The sequence below is a fragment of the Lethenteron reissneri genome, chromosome 2 (genome assembly GCF_015708825.2).
Source record: "Lethenteron reissneri isolate LAM-NWPU_2019-01 chromosome 2, ASM1570882v1, whole genome shotgun sequence".
NCBI lineage: Eukaryota > Metazoa > Chordata > Hyperoartia > Petromyzontiformes > Petromyzontidae > Lethenteron > Lethenteron reissneri.
In genome coordinates this window covers 14,595,626-14,613,735 of record NC_083780.1, presented here as the reverse complement: position 1 = coordinate 14,613,735, position 18,110 = coordinate 14,595,626, and the positions used below count along the sequence as shown (strand labels likewise).

Here is an 18,110-nt window from a genome sequence, read left to right as displayed (position 1 = left end):
TCTCGGGACTCGGCTGAGATCTTGATCCTTCACGAAGGCTCTGGGTCCACATCACGTGGCCCACTCACCCCCTTCTAGGGGCCGCCATGCCCCCTCGTCCGGTCACGTGCTCTGGCGGGTTCACCCAGACTGTCACGTCCTGACCCGACCTCCGTGACATCCGGACTCTGCCCTCTAGTAAGCCTTTATGAATTGGACCCCCACTATCGCCATAGAACGGCTTATTTATGTTGTTACTCTATTAACCCTCGTTGCTCATGGAAAATTGTTTAACAATAATTATCTATGCTTTCTTACAGGAAAAATGTTTAGTTTAGGGTGGTACCGCATTTGATGAATTTGCCCATGAGAATAAATTTTGAATATCAATTACTGTATTAGTATCATTTCTACAGCCATGTTGTGATCACACAATGATGCACGCATTGATAATGAAGTCCAATAATTTACAGAATGTGTGCAGAAGCTGCCCTTTGTGCATCAGAGCAGGGTACAACATTAAATACAACCACATATCAACATATCTCCTGCCTCTTGCTAAAATTATCTCCATTGTTAATGTCATGCATCAATCTTATGCTGATGACACACAGCTCTACATTATCTGTTCGATGGAATAACGTGATGCACAATCCCGATAAAGGACTTACCAGTAGTCGTGGTGGCTATGGCAGATGATGAAGGTCCAGACATGATGGAGACAAAACACAAACACAGATGTGCTATTGTTGCTTTCGGGAATAAATATGCATGCAAACATGAAGCATTATAATGTATAAGTTCAGGCAGTCTGCTTGTGGACAGTAATTAGTGTTGCACAATATAGAACAATAAAATGAGGTGAAGAAGAGGGAATGTTTACGAGCACAATTGTTTTCTCAAGCAGATTTGTTCTAAACATTTTAGAACGACATTGGGAAGATGCACCAATGTGTCTAGTTACCACCATCGTCTGCATCCATTACGTGTGTACAGTGCAATATGAACAAATGTAGATGCACACACAAACAAGTGCAAACTACAATGGCGACCTCACCGTAAGATTCGCAGTTGCTGCCATACCACGGTGGCATGCAGTCGCACCGGTAGTAGGGGTAGTTGTATGGCTGATCCACACAGGTACCCCAATTTCCACAAGGGTTGTTCTGGCACACACCTACAGAGACACACACACGGTCATTGCGTCATGGAAATTGGTTGACTGGCATTTTCTACCTACTCCACCAACACACGCTTCACGTATAAATCAATCGCGATAAGACAGCTTCCGCTTCTATCCATCGCGTAAGAGAGACGCAGGGAGACTTCCACCTCCGTGAGACACGCGTGAGACAACGGATACTCACTGGGAGTGGTAGGAGGCTCTGCACCAGACAATGAAGGTCACATGAAAGAGACAAATAGACAAAGAAAGCGTGATCCATATGAATAGTATACACTATTGCTATTGTAGTGGGTTCTAATCAGGCACACACCAAGACTTGGAGGCAACACGTTGATTTACCAAAACAACCAACACTACTCAACGTTCCAAGGTTAACTATGTACATTCCGAGCGACTATGTACATTATGGGTTAACGACGTGAGGTGGTGACCATCATCCATAACCACCTAACCACTTGAACGTAATCTCTATGTGGTTGAACCAGAACAGCCAACACGTCGTCGGGTCGTAGTGTGCGGCGACCGAAGAGCGAGTATCTAAGAAGTCGACTTCTTTCCCGGGTTGAACAGCCACGCTCAATCTCGGGACTTGGCTGAGATCTCCTGTGGCGTGACCAGGGACAGAGCCCCTGGTCAACGCCCTCCTTCTCGATCCTTCGCGGAGGCTCTGGGTCCACATCACGTGGCCCGCTCACCCCCTCCTAGGGGCCCCCATGCCCCCTCGTCCGGTCACGTGCTCTGGCGGGTTCACCCAGACTGTCACGTCCTGACCCGACCTCCATGACATCCGGACTCTGCCCTCTAGTAAGCCTTTATGAATTGGACCCCCACTATCACCATAGAACGGCTCATTTATGTTGTTACTCTATTAACCCTCGTAGCTCATGGAAAATTGTTTAACAATAATTTGCTATGCTTTCTTACAGAAAAAATTGCTACTATAGTTTATGCAAAGTGTTTAGTTTAGGGTGGTACCGCGTTTGATGAATTTGCCCATGAGAATAAACTTTGTATATCAATTACTGTATTAGTATCATTTCTACAGCCATGTTGTGATCACACAATGATGCACGCATTGATAATGAAGTCCAATAATTTACAGAACGTGTGCAGAAGCTGCCCATTGTGCATCAGAGCAGGGTCCAACATTAACTACAACCACTCTTCTAAACATATCTCCTGCCACTTGCTAAAATAATCTCCATTGTTAATGTTATGCATAAATGTTATGCTGATGCCACACAGCTCTACATCATCTGTTTGATGGAATCACATGATGCAAAACCCCGATAAAAGGACTTACCAGTGGTAGTTTCAGTGGCTACGGCAGATAATAAAGGTCCAGCCATGATGGAGACAAAACACAAACACAGATGTGCCAAATGGCAAGTCATTTTTAATTGCAATTTTCTAGTAGGTCTTTGTTGATGTTCGGGAATAAATATGTATGCAAACGTAAGGCATTATAACTTACAAGTTCAGGCTGTCTGCATTTAGACAGTAATTAGTTGTGCACAATATAGAACAATAAAATGAAGTGAAGAAGAGGGAATGTTTATGAGCACAATTGTTTTCTCAAGTAGATTTTTTGTCAACATTTTAGAACGACATTAGGAAGATGCACCAATGTGTCCAGTTACCACCATCGTCTGCATACATTACGTGTGTACAGTGCAATATAGACAAATGTAGATGCACACACAAACAAGTGCAAACTACAATGGCGACCTCACCATAATATTCGCAGTTGCTGCCATACCACGGTGGGATGCAGTCGCACCGGTAGTAGGGATAGTCGTCTGGCTGATCCACACAGGTACCCCAATTGCCACAAGGGTTGTTCTGGCACACACCTGCAGAGACACACACACGGTCATTGCGTCATGGAAATTGGTTGACTGCCATTTTTTTCCTACTCCACCAACACACGCTTCACGTATAAATCAATCGCGATGAGACAGCTTCCTCTTCTGTCCATCGCGTAAGAGAGACGCAGAGAGACTTCCACCTCCGTGAGACACGCGTGAAACAACGGATACTCACTGGGTGTGGTAGGAGGCTCTGCTCCAGACAATGAAGGTCACATGAAAAGAAAAATAGACAAAGAAAGTGTGATCCATATGAATTGTATACACTATTGCTATTGACCATCAATGCTCGTAACAAATTGTTCAACAATTATATATATGCTTTCTTACAGGCAAAATTGCTACTTACGTTTATGCAAAGTGTTTAGTAAAAGGTTTCAGTTTGGTGTTTTAACATCTTAACACTTGTTTTGTTGCCAGAAAAAAAGGGAAAACCTATTCTCATATTTTGGTACTGGCAAAGGCGGTCCCATGATGTAGTTGCTCACCCCGAGCTCTCATTTCTCTGATAGTGCTTGTCTTTGTGCTGTATGCCTTTTGGCGTCCTCTGGTCTAACACCGTTAAGACTAGGCTGAAAAGAAAGCTGTCTCTGGTGTGGACCAATCAGTTTCAAAGACAATGCATATATTATCAGAGTATGTTTTTTGTTTGCATTCTGACCACAAGTATTATGGTTAATGCAGACATGATTCTTTGTTAAAGGTTTCAGTTTGGTGTTTAAACATTAAAACACCTGTTTTGTTGCCAGAAAAAAGGGAAAAACCTATTCTCATGTTTAGTTTATGTTGGTCCCTGTTTCATGATTTTGCCCATGAGAATTAACTTTGTTTATCAATTACTGTATTAGTATAATTTCGACAGCTATGTTGTGATCACACAATGAGCCACGCATTCATAATGAAGTCCAATAATTTACAGAATGTTTGCAGAAGCTGCCCATTGTGCATCAGAGCAAGGTCCAACATTAAATACAACCACTCTCATCAACATATGTCCAACCTCTTGCTAAAATGATCTCCATTGTTAATGTCATGCATCAATTTTATGCTGATGCCACCCAGCTCTACATCATCTGTTTGATGAAATTAGATGATGCACAACCCCAATAAAAGGACTTACCAGTGGTAGTTTCAGTGGCTACGGCAGATGATAAAGGTCCAGCCATGATGGAGACAAAACACAAACACAGATGTGCCAAATGTCAAGTCATTTTTTATTGCAGTTTTTGGTAGGTCTTTATTGATGTTCGGGAATACATAAATATGCTAACGTAGGGCATTATAACTTACAAGTTCAGGCTGTCTGCTTTTGGTCAGTAATTAGTTGTGCACAATATAGAACAATAAAATGAGGTGAAGAAGAGGGAATTTTTACGAACACAATTGTTTTCTCAAGAAGATTTGTTCTCAACATTTTAGAACGACATTGGGAAGATGCACCAATGTGTCCAGTTACCACCATCGTCTGCATACATTACGTGTGTACAGTGCAATATAGACTAATGTAGATGCACACACAAACAAGTGCAAACTACAATGGCGACCTCACCGTAATTTTCGCAGTTGCTGCCTGACCAGGGTGGGATGCAGTAGCACCGGTAGTAGGGGTAGTAATATGGCTGATCCACACAGGTACCCCAATTGCCACAAGGGTTGTTCTGGCACACACCTGCAGAGACACACACACGGTCATTGCGTCATGGAAATTGGTTGACTGGCATTTTCTTCCTACTCCACCAACCCACGCTTCAAGTCAAAATCAATTGCGATGAGACAGCTTCCTCTTCTATCCATCGTGTAAGAGAGACGCAGGGAGACTTCCACCTCCGTGAGACACGCGTGAGACAACGGATACTCACTGGGAGTGGTAGGAGGCTCTGCACCAGACAATGAAGGTGACATGAAAGAGACAAATAGACAAAGAAAGCGTGATTCAGATTAATTGTATACACTATTGATATTGTAGTGGGTTCTCATCAGGCACACACTAAGACTTGGAGGCAACACGTTGATTTACTAACACAACCAACAAAACTCAACGTTCCAAGGTTAACTATGTACATTCCGAGCGACTATGTACATTACGGGTTAACGACGTGAGGTGGTGACCATAATCCCTAACCACCTAACCACTTGAACGGAATCTCTATGTGGTTGAACGAGAACAGCCACGCTCCCTCTCGGGACTCGGCTGAGATCTCGATCCTTCGCGAAGGCTCTGGGTCCACATCACGTGGCCCACTCACCCCCTTCTAGGGGCCCCCATGCCCCATCGTCCGGTCACGTGCTCTGGCGGGTTCAACCAGACTGTCACGTCCTGACCCGACCTCCGTGACATCCGGACTCTGCCCTCTAGTAAGCCTTTATGAATTGGACCCCCACTATCGCCATAGAATGGCTTATTTATGTTGTTACTTTATTAACCCTCGTTGCTCATGGAAAATTGTTTAACAATAATTTTCTATGCTTTCTTACAGGAAAAATGTTTAGTTTAGGGTGGTACCGCATTTGATGAATTTGCCCATGAGAATAAATTTTGAATATCAATTACTGTATTAGTATCATTTCTACAGCCATGTTGTGATCACACAATGATGCACGCATTGATAATGAAGTCCAATAATTTACAGAATGTGTGCAGAAGCTGCCCTTTGTGCATCAGAGCAGGGTACAACATTAAATACAACCACATATCAACATATCTCCTGCTTCTTGCTAAAATTATCTCCATTGTTAATGTCATGCATCAATCTTATGCTGATGACACACAGCTCTACATTATATGTTCGATGGAATAACGTGATGCACAATCCCGATAAAGGACTTACCAGTAGTCGTGGTGGCTATGGCAGATGATGAAGGTCCAGACATGATGGAGACAAAACACAAACACAGATGTGTTATTGTTGCTTTCGGGAATAAATATGCATGCAAACATGAAGAATTATAATGTATAAGTTCAGGCAGTCTGCTTTTGGACAGTAATTAGTGTTGCACAATATAGAACAATAAAATGAGGTGAAGAAGAGGGAATGTTTACGAGCACAATTGTTTTCTCAAGCAGATTTGTTCTAAACATTTTAGAACGACATTGGGAAGATGCACCAATGTGTCTAGTTACCACCATCGTCTGCATCCATTACGTGTGTACAGTGCAATATGAACAAATGTAGATGCACACACAAACAAGTGCAAACTACAATGGCGACCTCACCGTAAGATTCGCAGTTGCTGCCATACCACGGTGGCATGCAGTCGCACCGGTAGTAGGGGTAGTTGTATGGCTGATCCACACAGGTACCCCAATTTCCACAAGGGTTGTTCTGGCACACACCTACAGAGACACACACACGGTCATTGCGTCATGGAAATTGGTTGACTGGCATTTTCTACCTACTCCACCAACACACGCTTCACGTATAAATCAATCGCGATAAGACAGCTTCCGCTTCTATCCATCGCGTAAGAGAGACGCAGGGAGACTTCCACCTCCGTGAGACACGCGTGAGACAACGGATACTCACTGGGAGTGGTAGGAGGCTCTGCACCAGACAATGAAGGTCACATGAAAGAGACAAATAGACAAAGAAAGCGTGATCCATATGAATAGTATACACTATTGCTATTGTAGTGGGTTCTAATCAGGCACACACCAAGACTTGGAGGCAACACGTTGATTTACCAAAACAACCAACACTACTCAACGTTCCAAGGTTAACTATGTACATTCCGAGCGACTATGTACATTATGGGTTAACGACGTGAGGTGGTGACCATCATCCATAACCACCTAACTACTTGAACGTAATCTCTATGTGGTTGAACCAGAACAGCCAACACGTCGTCGGGTCGTAGTGTGCGGCGACCGAAGAGCGAGTATCTAAGAAGTCGACTTCTTTCCCGGGTTGAACAGCCACGCTCAATCTCGGGACTTGGCTGAGATCTCCTGTGGCGTGACCAGGGACAGAGCCCCTGGTCAACGCCCTCCTTCTCGATCCTTCGCGGAGGCTCTGGGTCCACATCACGTGGCCCGCTCACCCCCTCCTAGGGGCCCCCATGCCCCCTCGTCCGGTCACGTGCTCTGGCGGGTTCACCCAGACTGTCACGTCCTGACCCGACCTCCATGACATCCGGACTCTGCCCTCTAGTAAGCCTTTATGAATTGGACCCCCACTATCACCATAGAACGGCTCATTTATGTTGTTACTCTATTAACCCTCGTAGCTCATGGAAAATTGTTTAACAATAATTTGCTATGCTTTCTTACAGAAAAAATTGCTACTATAGTTTATGCAAAGTGTTTAGTTTAGGGTGGTACCGCGTTTGATGAATTTGCCCATGAGAATAAACTTTGTATATCAATTACTGTATTAGTATCATTTCTACAGCCATGTTGTGATCACACAATGATGCACGCATTGATAATGAAGTCCAATAATTTACAGAACGTGTGCAGAAGCTGCCCATTGTGCATCAGAGCAGGGTCCAACATTAACTACAACCACTCTTCTAAACATATCTCCTGCCACTTGCTAAAATAATCTCCATTGTTAATGTTATGCATAAATGTTATGCTGATGCCACACAGCTCTACATCATCTGTTTGATGGAATCACATGATGCAAAACCCCGATAAAAGGACTTACCAGTGGTAGTTTCAGTGGCTACGGCAGATAATAAAGGTCCAGCCATGATGGAGACAAAACACAAACACAGATGTGCCAAATGGCAAGTCATTTTTAATTGCAATTTTCTAGTAGGTCTTTGTTGATGTTCGGGAATAAATATGTATGCAAACGTAAGGCATTATAACTTACAAGTTCAGGCTGTCTGCATTTAGACAGTAATTAGTTGTTCACAATATAGAACAATAAAATGAAGTGAAGAAGAGGGAATGTTTATGAGCACAATTGTTTTCTCAAGTAGATTTTTTGTCAACATTTTAGAACGACATTAGGAAGATGCACCAATGTGTCCAGTTACCACCATCGTCTGCATACATTACGTGTGTACAGTGCAATATAGACAAATGTAGATGCACACACAAACAAGTGCAAACTACAATGGCGACCTCACCATAATATTCGCAGTTGCTGCCATACCACGGTGGGATGCAGTCGCACCGGTAGTAGGGATAGTCGTCTGGCTGATCCACACAGGTACCCCAATTTCCACAAGGGTTGTTCTGGCACACACCTACAGAGACACACACACGGTCATTGCGTCATGGAAATTGGTTGACTGGCATTTTCTACCTACTCCACCAACACACGCTTAACGTATAAATCAATCGCGATGAGACAGCTTCCTCTTCTGTCCATCGCGTAAGAGAGACGCAGAGAGACTTCCACCTCCGTGAGACACGCGTGAAACAACGGATACTCACTGGGTGTGGTAGGAGGCTCTGCTCCAGACAATGATGTTGATATGAAAGAGACAGATAGACAAAGAAACCGTGATCCACATGAATTGTATACACTATTGCCATTGATCCTCATAGCTCATAGCAAATTGTTTAACAATAATTATATATATGGCTTCTTACAGGAAACATTGCTACTTACGTTTGTGCAAAGTGTTTAGTTTAGGTTAGTATCACCTTTGATGAATTTTCCCATGAAAATTTACATTATTTAACAATTACTGTGTGAGCATTATTTCGACCGCAATGTGATCAAACAATGATGCACGCATTGTTAATGAAGTCCACTAATTTACAGAATGTGTACAGAAGCTGCCTGTTGTGCATCAGAGCAGGGTCCAACATTAAATACAACCACTCTCATCAACATATTTGCTGCCTGTAGCTAAAATTATCTCCATTGTTAATGTCATGCATCAATTTTATGCTGATTCCACACAGCTCTCCATCATCTGTTCGATGGAATCACGTGATGCACTACTCCGATAAAAGGACTTACCAGTAGTCGTGGTGGCTACGGCAGATGATAAAGGTCCAGCCATGATGGAGACAAAACACAAACACCGATGTGCCAAATGGCAAGTAACTTTTTAATGACAGTATTTTAATAGGTCTTTGTTTCTGTTGTGGTATAAATATGTATTTAAACGTGGGGCATTATAACTAACCATTTCAGGCTGTCTGCCTTTGGTCAGTAATTAGTTGTGCACAATATAGAACAATAAAATGAGGTGAAGAAGAGGGAATGTTTACGAGCACAATTGTTTTCTCAAGAAGATTTGTTCTCAACATTTTAGAACGACATTGGGAAGATGCACCAATGTGTCCAGTTACCACCATCGTCTGCATACATTACGTGTGTACAGTGCAATATAGACAAATGTACATGCAGACACAAACAAGTGCAAACTGCAATGGCGACCTCACCGTAATTCTCGCAGTTGCTGCCATACCACGGTGGGATGCAGTCGCACCGGTAGTAGGGGTAGTCGTCTGGCTGATCCACACAGGTACCCCAATCGCCACAAGGATTGTTCTGGCACACACCTGCAGAGACACACACACGGTCATTGCGTCATGGAAATTGGTTGACTGGCATTTTCTACCTACTCCACCAACCCACGCTTCACGTCAAAATCAATCACAATGAGACAGCTTCCTCTTCTGTCCATCGCGTAAGAGAGACGCAGGGAGACTTCCACCTCCGTGAGACACGTGTGAGACAACGGATACTCACTGGGAGTGGTAGGAGGCTCTGCTCCAGACAATGAAGGTCATATAAAAGAGACAAATAGACAAAGAAAGCATGATCCACATGAATTGTATACACTATTGATATTGTAGTGGGTTCTAATCAGGCGCACACCAAGACTTGGAGGCAAAACGTTCATATACTAACACAACCAACACTTTTCAACGTTCCAAAGTTAACTATGTACATTCCGAGCGTCTATGTACATTACGGGTTAACTACGTGGGGGGTGACCATCATCCCGAACTACCTAACCACTTGAACGGAATCTCTATGTGGTTGAACCAGAACAGCCAACACGTCGTCGGGTCGTCGTGTGCGGCGACCGACGAGCGAGGATCTAAGAAGGCGACTTCTTTCCCGGGTTGAACAGCCACGCTCCCTCTCGGGACTCGTCTGAGAAATTCTGTGGCGTTGGCGTGACCGGACTCCGCCCCTGGTGACGCCCCCCTTCTCGATCCTTCGCGGAGGCTCTGGGTCCACATCACGTGGCCCACTCACCCCCTTCTAGGGACCCCCATGTCCCCTCGTCCGGTCACGTGCTCTGGCGGGTTCACCCAGACTGTCACGTCCTGACCCGACCTTCGTGACATCCGGACTCTGCCCTCTAGTAAGCCTTTATGAATTGGACCCCCACTATCGCCATAGAACGGCTTATTTATGTTGTTACTTTATTAACCCTCGTAGCTCATAGAAAATTGTTTAACAATAATTTGCTATGCTTTCTTACAGGAAAAATTGCTACTTAAGTTTATGCAAAGTGTTTAGTTTAGGGTGGTACCGCGTTTGATGAATTTGCCCTTGAGAATAAACTTTGTATATCAATTACTGTATTAGTATCATTTCTCCAGCCATGTTGTGATCACACAATGATGCACGCATTGATAATGAAGTCCAATAATTTACAGAATGTGTGCAGAAGCTGCCCATTGCGCATCAAAGCAGGGTCCAACATTAACTACAACCACTCTTATAAACATATCTCCTGCCACTTGCTAAAATAACCTCCATTGTTAATGTCATGCATAAATGTTATGCTGATGCAACACAGCTCTACATCATCTGTTTGATGGAATCACATGATGCACAACCCCAAAAAAAGGACTTACCAGTGGTAGTTTCAATGGCTACGGCAGATGATAAAGGTCCAGCCATGATGGAGACAAAACACAAACACAGATGTGCCAAATGGCAAGTCATTTTTAAATCCTTTATATTAAGTTCGCTTGCTTGCTTGCTTGCTTACGACCGTGCAAATCTTTCGGTCGTTTTTTAACCCACTTCCCGTGATCCAATCGAGCTGACATTTTCCACACAGACTCGTTGTGCGTGACAATTATTGTTCGTGAAAAAAAGAAATTCGAAAATTTTACACTTTTTAGGCAAAAAAAAATGTATTTTACATTTATTCAAATAGAACTCATTCATGGCTTTGGCTGAACGTCACAGTGTAGGAGCCCATAGCGTGACACCTCCACAGGCCCTGGCGGAGTAGCGCAGTTGGTAGCGCCCTAGCTTCCCATGCCAAAGGTCGCGGGATCGATACCCGCGTCCTCCACAGGCGAATATATTTTTAAATCCTTTATATTAAGTTCACTTGCTTGCTTGCTTGCACGCTTACGACCGTGCAAATCTTTCGGTCGTTTTTTAACCCACTTCCCGTGATCCAATCGAGCTGACATTTGCACACAGACTCGTTGTGCGTGACAATTAATGTTCGTGAAAATTTTTTTCCAAAATTTTACACTTTTTAGGACAAAAATATTATATTTAATTACCAATTGCTTAATGGTGGCAGGCAATCATCTGACCCATAGGTGGCAGCCATCTCAAGCCAGAGGACGAGAGGATTCTAGCCGCCACGCATATAAAGGATTTATAGTGAAAAAATTTGTTTTTACGGGTTATACTTATTAATTGCAATTTTTTAGTAGGTCTTTGTTGATGTTCGGGAATAAATAAGTATGCAAACGTAAGGAATTATAACTTACAAGTTCAGGTTGTCTGCTTTTGGACAGTAATTAGTTGTGCACAATGTAGAACAATAAAATAAGGTGAATAAAAGGGGATGTTAACGAGCACAATTGTTTTCTCAAGTAGATTTGTTCTAAACATTTTAGAACGAGATTGGGAAGATGCACCAATGTGTACAGTTACCACCATTGTCAGGATACATTATGTGTGTACAGTGCAATATAGACAAATGTAGATGCACACACAAACAGGTGCAAACTACAATGGCGACCTCACCGTAAAATTCGCAGTTGCTGCCATACCACGGTGGGATGCAGTCGCACCGGTAGTAAGGGTAGTCGTATGGCTGATCCACACAGGTACCCCAATTGCCACAAGGGTTGTTCTGGCACACACCTGCAGAGACACACACACGGTCATTGCGTCATGGAAATTGGTTGACTGCCATTTTCTTCCTACTCCACCAACACACGCTTCAAGACAAAATCAATTGCGATGAGACAGCTTCCGCTTCTGTCCATCGTGTAAGAGACACACAGGAAGACTTCCACCGCTGTGAGACACGCGTGAGACAACAGATACTCACTGGGAGTGGTAGGAGGCTCTGCTCCAGACAATGATGTTGATATGAAAGAGACAAATAGACAAAGAAACCGTGATCCACATGAATATTATATACTATTGCCATTGATCCTCAAAGCTCATAGCAAATTGTTTAACAATAATTATATATATGCCTTCTTACAGGGAAAATTGCTACTTAAGTTTGTGCAAAATATTTAGTTTAGGTTAGTATCACCTTTGATTAATTTTCCCATGAAAATTGACATTGTTTAACAATTACTGTGTGAGCATTATTTCGATAGCCATGTGATCAAACAATGATGCACGCATTGTTAATGAAGTCCACTAATTTATAGGATGTGTGCATAAGCTGCCGTTTGAGCATCAGAGCAGGGTCCAACATTAAATACAAATACTCTCATCAACATATCTGCTGCCAGTAGCTAAAATTATCTCCATTGTTAATGTCATGCATCAATTTTATGCTGATGCCACACAGCTCTCCATCATCTGTTCGATGTAATCACGTGATGCACAATCCCGATAAAAGGACTTACCAGTAGTCGTGGTGACTACGGCAGATGATAAAGGTCCAGACATGATGGAGACAAAACGCAAACACAGATGTGTTATTGTTGCTTTCGGGTATAAATATGTATGCAAACGTGAAACATTATAATGTATAAGTTCAGGCAGTCTGCTTTTGGACAGTAATTAGTTTTGCACAATATAGAACAATAAAATGAGGTGAAGAAGAGGGAATGTTTACGAGCACAATTGTTTTCTCAAGTAGATTTGTTCTAAACATTTTAGAACGATATTGGGAAGACGCACCAATGTGTCCAGTTACCACCATCGTCTGCATACATTACGTGTGTACAGTGCAATATAGACTAATGTAGATGCACACACAAACAAGTGCAAACTACAATGGCGACCTCACCGTAATTTTCGCAGTTGCTGCCTGACCAGGGTGGGATGCAGTAGCACCGGTAGTAGGGGTAGTAGTATGGCTGATCCACACAGGTACCCCAATTGCCACAAGGGTTGTTCTGGCACACACCTGCAGAGACACACACACGGTCATTGCCTCATGGAAATTTGTTGACTGGCATTTTCTTCCTACTCCACCAACACACGCTTCACGTCAAAATCAATTGCGATGAGACAGCTTCCTCTTCTATCCATCGTGTAAGAGAGACGCAGGGAGACTTCCACCTCCGTGAGACACGCGTGAGACAACGGATACTCACTGGGAGTGGTAGGAGGCTCTGCACCAGACAATGAAGGTGACATGAAAGAGACAAATAGACAAAGAAAGCGTGATTCAGATTAATTGTATACACTATTGATATTGTAGTGGGTTCTCATCAGGCACACACTAAGACTTGGAGGCAACACGTTGATTTACTAACACAACCAACAAAACTCAACGTTCCAAGGTTAACTATGTACATTCCGAGCGACTATGTACATTACGGGTTAACGACGTGAGGTGGTGACCATAATCCCTAACCACCTAACCACTTGAACGGAATCTCTATGTGGTTGAACGAGAACAGCCACGCTCCCTCTCGGGAATCGGCTGAGATCTCGATCCTTCGCGAAGGCTCTGGGTCCACATCACGTGGCCCACTCACCCCCTTCTAGGGGCCCCCATGCCCCATCGTCCGGTCACGTGCTCTGGCGGGTTCAACCAGACTGTCACGTCCTGACCCGACCTCCGTGACATCCGGACTCTGCCCTCTAGTAAGCCTTTATGAATTGGACCCCCACTATCGCCATAGAACGGCTTATTTATGTTGTTACTCTATTAACCCTCGTTGCTCATGGAAAATTGTTTAACAATAATTATCTATGCTTTCTTACAGGAAAAATGTTTAGTTTAGGGTGGTACCGCATTTGATGAATTTGCCCATGAGAATAAATTTTGAATATCAATTACTGTATTAGTATCATTTCTACAGCCATGTTGTGATCACACAATGATGCACGCATTGATAATGAAGTCCAATAATTTACAGAATGTGTGCAGAAGCTGCCCTTTGTGCATCAGAGCAGGGTACAACATTAAATACAACCACATATCAACATATCTCCTGCCTCTTGCTAAAATTATCTCCATTGTTAATGTCATGCATCAATCTTATGCTGATGACACACAGCTCTACATTATCTGTTCGATGGAATAACGTGATGCACAATCCCGATAAAGGACTTACCAGTAGTCGTGGTGGCTATGGCAGATGATGAAGGTCCAGACATGATGGAGACAAAACACAAACACAGATGTGTTATTGTTGCTTTCGGGAATAAATATGCATGCAAACATGAAGCATTATAATGTATAAGTTCAGGCAGTCTGCTTGTGGACAGTAATTAGTGTTGCACAATATAGAACAATAAAATGAGGTGAAGAAGAGGGAATGTTTACGAGCACAATTGTTTTCTCAAGCAGATTTGTTCTAAACATTTTAGAACGACATTGGGAAGATGCACCAATGTGTCTAGTTACCACCATCGTCTGCATCCATTACGTGTGTACAGTGCAATATGAACAAATGTAGATGCACACACAAACAAGTGCAAACTACAATGGCGACCTCACCGTAAGATTCGCAGTTGCTGCCATACCACGGTGGCATGCAGTCGCACCGGTAGTAGGGGTAGTCGTATGGCTGATCCACACAGGTACCCCAATTTCCACAAGGGTTGTTCTGGCACACACCTACAGAGACACACACACGGTCATTGCGTCATGGAAATTGGTTGACTGGCATTTTCTACCTACTCCACCAACACACGCTTCACGTATAAATCAATCGCGATAAGACAGCTTCCGCTTCTATCCATCGCGTAAGAGAGACGCAGGGAGACTTCCACCTCCGTGAGACACGCGTGAGACAACGGATACTCACTGGGAGTGGTAGGAGGCTCTGCACCAGACAATGAAGGTCACATGAAAGAGACAAATAGACAAAGAAAGCGTGATCCATATGAATAGTATACACTATTGCTATTGTAGTGGGTTCTAATCAGGCACACACCAAGACTTGGAGGCAACACGTTGATTTACCAAAACAACCAACACTACTCAACGTTCCAAGGTTAACTATGTACATTCCGAGCGACTATGTACATTATGGGTTAACGACGTGAGGTGGTGACCATCATCCATAACCACCTAACCACTTGAACGTAATCTCTATGTGGTTGAACCAGAACAGCCAACACGTCGTCGGGTCGTAGTGTGCGGCGACCGAAGAGCGAGTATCTAAGAAGTCGACTTCTTTCCCGGGTTGAACAGCCACGCTCAATCTCGGGACTTGGCTGAGATCTCCTGTGGCGTGACCAGGGACAGAGCCCCTGGTCAACGCCCTCCTTCTCGATCCTTCGCGGAGGCTCTGGGTCCACATCACGTGGCCCGCTCACCCCCTCCTAAGGGCCCCCATGCCCCCTCGTCCGGTCACGTGCTCTGGCGGGTTCACCCAGACTGTCACGTCCTGACCCGACCTCCATGACATCCGGACTCTGCCCTCTAGTAAGCCTTTATGAATTGGACCCCCACTATCACCATAGAACGGCTCATTTATGTTGTTACTCTATTAACCCTCGTAGCTCATGGAAAATTGTTTAACAATAATTTGCTATGCTTTCTTACAGAAAAAATTTCTACTATAGTTTATGCAAAGTGTTTAGTTTAGGGTGGTACCGCGTTTGATGAATTTGCCCATGAGAATAAACTTTGTATATCAATTACTGTATTAGTATCATTTCTACAGCCATGTTGTGATCACACAATGATGCACGCATTGATAATGAAGTCCAATAATTTACAGAACGTGTGCAGAAGCTGCCCATTGTGCATCAGAGCAGGGTCCAACATTAACTACAACCACTCTTCTAAACATATCTCCTGCCACTTGCTAAAATAATCTCCATTGTTAATGTTATGCATAAATGTTATGCTGATGCCACACAGCTCTACATCATCTGTTTGATGGAATCACATGATGCAAAACCCCGATAAAAGGACTTACCAGTGGTAGTTTCAGTGGCTACGGCAGATAATAAAGGTCCAGCCATGATGGAGACAAAACACAAACACAGATGTGCCAAATGGCAAGTCATTTTTAATTGCAATTTTCTAGTAGGTCTTTGTTGATGTTCGGGAATAAATATGTATGCAAACGTAAGGCATTATAACTTACAAGTTCAGGCTGTCTGCATTTAGACAGTAATTAGTTGTTCACAATATAGAACAATAAAATGAAGTGAAGAAGAGGGAATGTTTATGAGCACAATTGTTTTCTCAAGTAGATTTTTTGTCAACATTTTAGAACGACATTAGGAAGATGCACCAATGTGTCCAGTTACCACCATCGTCTGCATACATTACGTGTGTACAGTGCAATATAGACAAATGTAGATGCACACACAAACAAGTGCAAACTACAATGGCGACCTCACCATAATATTCGCAGTTGCTGCCATACCACGGTGGGATGCAGTCGCACCGGTAGTAGGGATAGTCGTCTGGCTGATCCACACAGGTACCCCAATTTCCACAAGGGTTGTTCTGGCACACACCTACAGAGACACACACACGGTCATTGCGTCATGGAAATTGGTTGACTGGCATTTTCTACCTACTCCACCAACACACGCTTAACGTATAAATCAATCGCGATGAGACAGCTTCCTCTTCTGTCCATCGCGTAAGAGAGACGCAGAGAGACTTCCACCTCCGTGAGACACGCGTGAAACAACGGATACTCACTGGGTGTGGTAGGAGGCTCTGCTCCAGACAATGATGTTGATATGAAAGAGACAGATAGACAAAGAAACCGTGATCCACATGAATTGTATACACTATTGCCATTGATCCTCATAGCTCATAGCAAATTGTTTAACAATAATTATATATATGGCTTCTTACAGGAAAAATTGCTACTTACGTTTGTGCAAAGTGTTTAGTTTAGGTTAGTATCACCTTTGATGAATTTTCCCATGAAAATTTACATTATTTAACAATTACTGTGTGAGCATTATTTCGACCGCAATGTGATCAAACAATGATGCACGCATTGTTAATGAAGTCCACTAATTTACAGAATGTGTACAGAAGCTGCCTGTTGTGCATCAGAGCAGGGTCCAACATTAAATACAACCACTCTCATCAACATATTTGCTGCCTGTAGCTAAAATTATCTCCATTGTTAATGTCATGCATCAATTTTATGCTGATTCCACACAGCTCTCCATCATCTGTTCGATGGAATCACGTGATGCACTACTCCGATAAAAGGACTTACCAGTAGTCGTGGTGGCTACGGCAGATGATAAAGGTCCAGCCATGATGGAGACAAAACACAAACACCGATGTGCCAAATGGCAAGTAACTTTTTAATGACAGTATTTTAATAGGTCTTTGTTTCTGTTGTGGTATAAATATGTATTTAAACGTGGGGCATTATAACTAACCATTTCAGGCTGTCTGCCTTTGGTCAGTAATTAGTTGTGCACAATATAGAACAATAAAATGAGGTGAAGAAGAGGGAATGTTTACGAGCACAATTGTTTTCTCAAGAAGATTTGTTCTCAACATTTTAGAACGACATTGGGAAGATGCACCAATGTGTCCAGTTACCACCATCGTCTGCATACATTACGTGTGTACAGTGCAATATAGACAAATGTACATGCAGACACAAACAAGTGCAAACTGCAATGGCGACCTCACCGTAATTCTCGCAGTTGCTGCCATACCACGGTGGGATGCAGTCGCACCGGTAGTAGGGGTAGTCGTCTGGCTGATCCACACAGGTACCCCAATCGCCACAAGGATTGTTCTGGCACACACCT

The 18,110-nt window shown here is 43.3% G+C and overlaps 1 protein-coding gene and 3 long non-coding RNA genes across 4 annotated transcripts; all 4 read right to left on the bottom strand.

Annotated features, from left to right (window-relative positions):
• Positions 1-1,340: 1,340 nt before the first annotated feature.
• Positions 1,341-4,702, bottom strand: LOC133341364 (uncharacterized). Its single transcript, XR_009755035.1, has 6 exons — positions 4,583-4,702; positions 4,154-4,171; positions 3,209-3,226; positions 2,899-3,018; positions 2,469-2,486; positions 1,341-1,364 (listed from the first exon to the last, which is right to left on the bottom strand). It is a non-coding gene; the product is annotated as an uncharacterized LOC133341364 (long non-coding RNA).
• Positions 4,703-6,551: 1,849 nt separating this feature from the next.
• On the bottom strand, positions 6,552-8,229 carry LOC133341388 (uncharacterized). The gene is made up of 3 exons (XR_009755041.1): positions 8,110-8,229; positions 7,680-7,697; positions 6,552-6,575 (listed from the first exon to the last, which is right to left on the bottom strand). It is a non-coding gene; the product is annotated as an uncharacterized LOC133341388 (long non-coding RNA).
• A 2,587-nt stretch (positions 8,230-10,816) lies between these two features.
• On the bottom strand, positions 10,817-13,517 carry LOC133341376 (uncharacterized). Its single transcript, XR_009755039.1, has 6 exons — positions 13,499-13,517; positions 13,189-13,308; positions 12,803-12,817; positions 12,268-12,285; positions 11,958-12,077; positions 10,817-10,834 (listed from the first exon to the last, which is right to left on the bottom strand). It is a non-coding gene; the product is annotated as an uncharacterized LOC133341376 (long non-coding RNA).
• Positions 13,518-14,223: 706 nt separating this feature from the next.
• LOC133341914 (neurogenic locus notch homolog protein 1-like) lies at positions 14,224-17,603 on the bottom strand. Its single transcript, XM_061550747.1, has 8 exons — positions 17,561-17,603; positions 17,026-17,043; positions 16,716-16,835; positions 16,286-16,303; positions 15,164-15,181; positions 14,854-14,973; positions 14,468-14,482; positions 14,224-14,288 (listed from the first exon to the last, which is right to left on the bottom strand). The coding sequence occupies exons 1-8, from the start codon at positions 17,601-17,603 to the stop codon at positions 14,224-14,226; spliced, it is 417 nt and encodes a 138-aa protein (XP_061406731.1).
• Positions 17,604-18,110: the final 507 nt, after the last annotated feature.

What these genes read in the sequence shown, in the direction of transcription:
- LOC133341914 (XM_061550747.1), bottom strand. Translation starts at nt 17,603, where the DNA reads ATGGCTGGACCTTTATCATCTGCCGTAGCCACCACGACTACTG.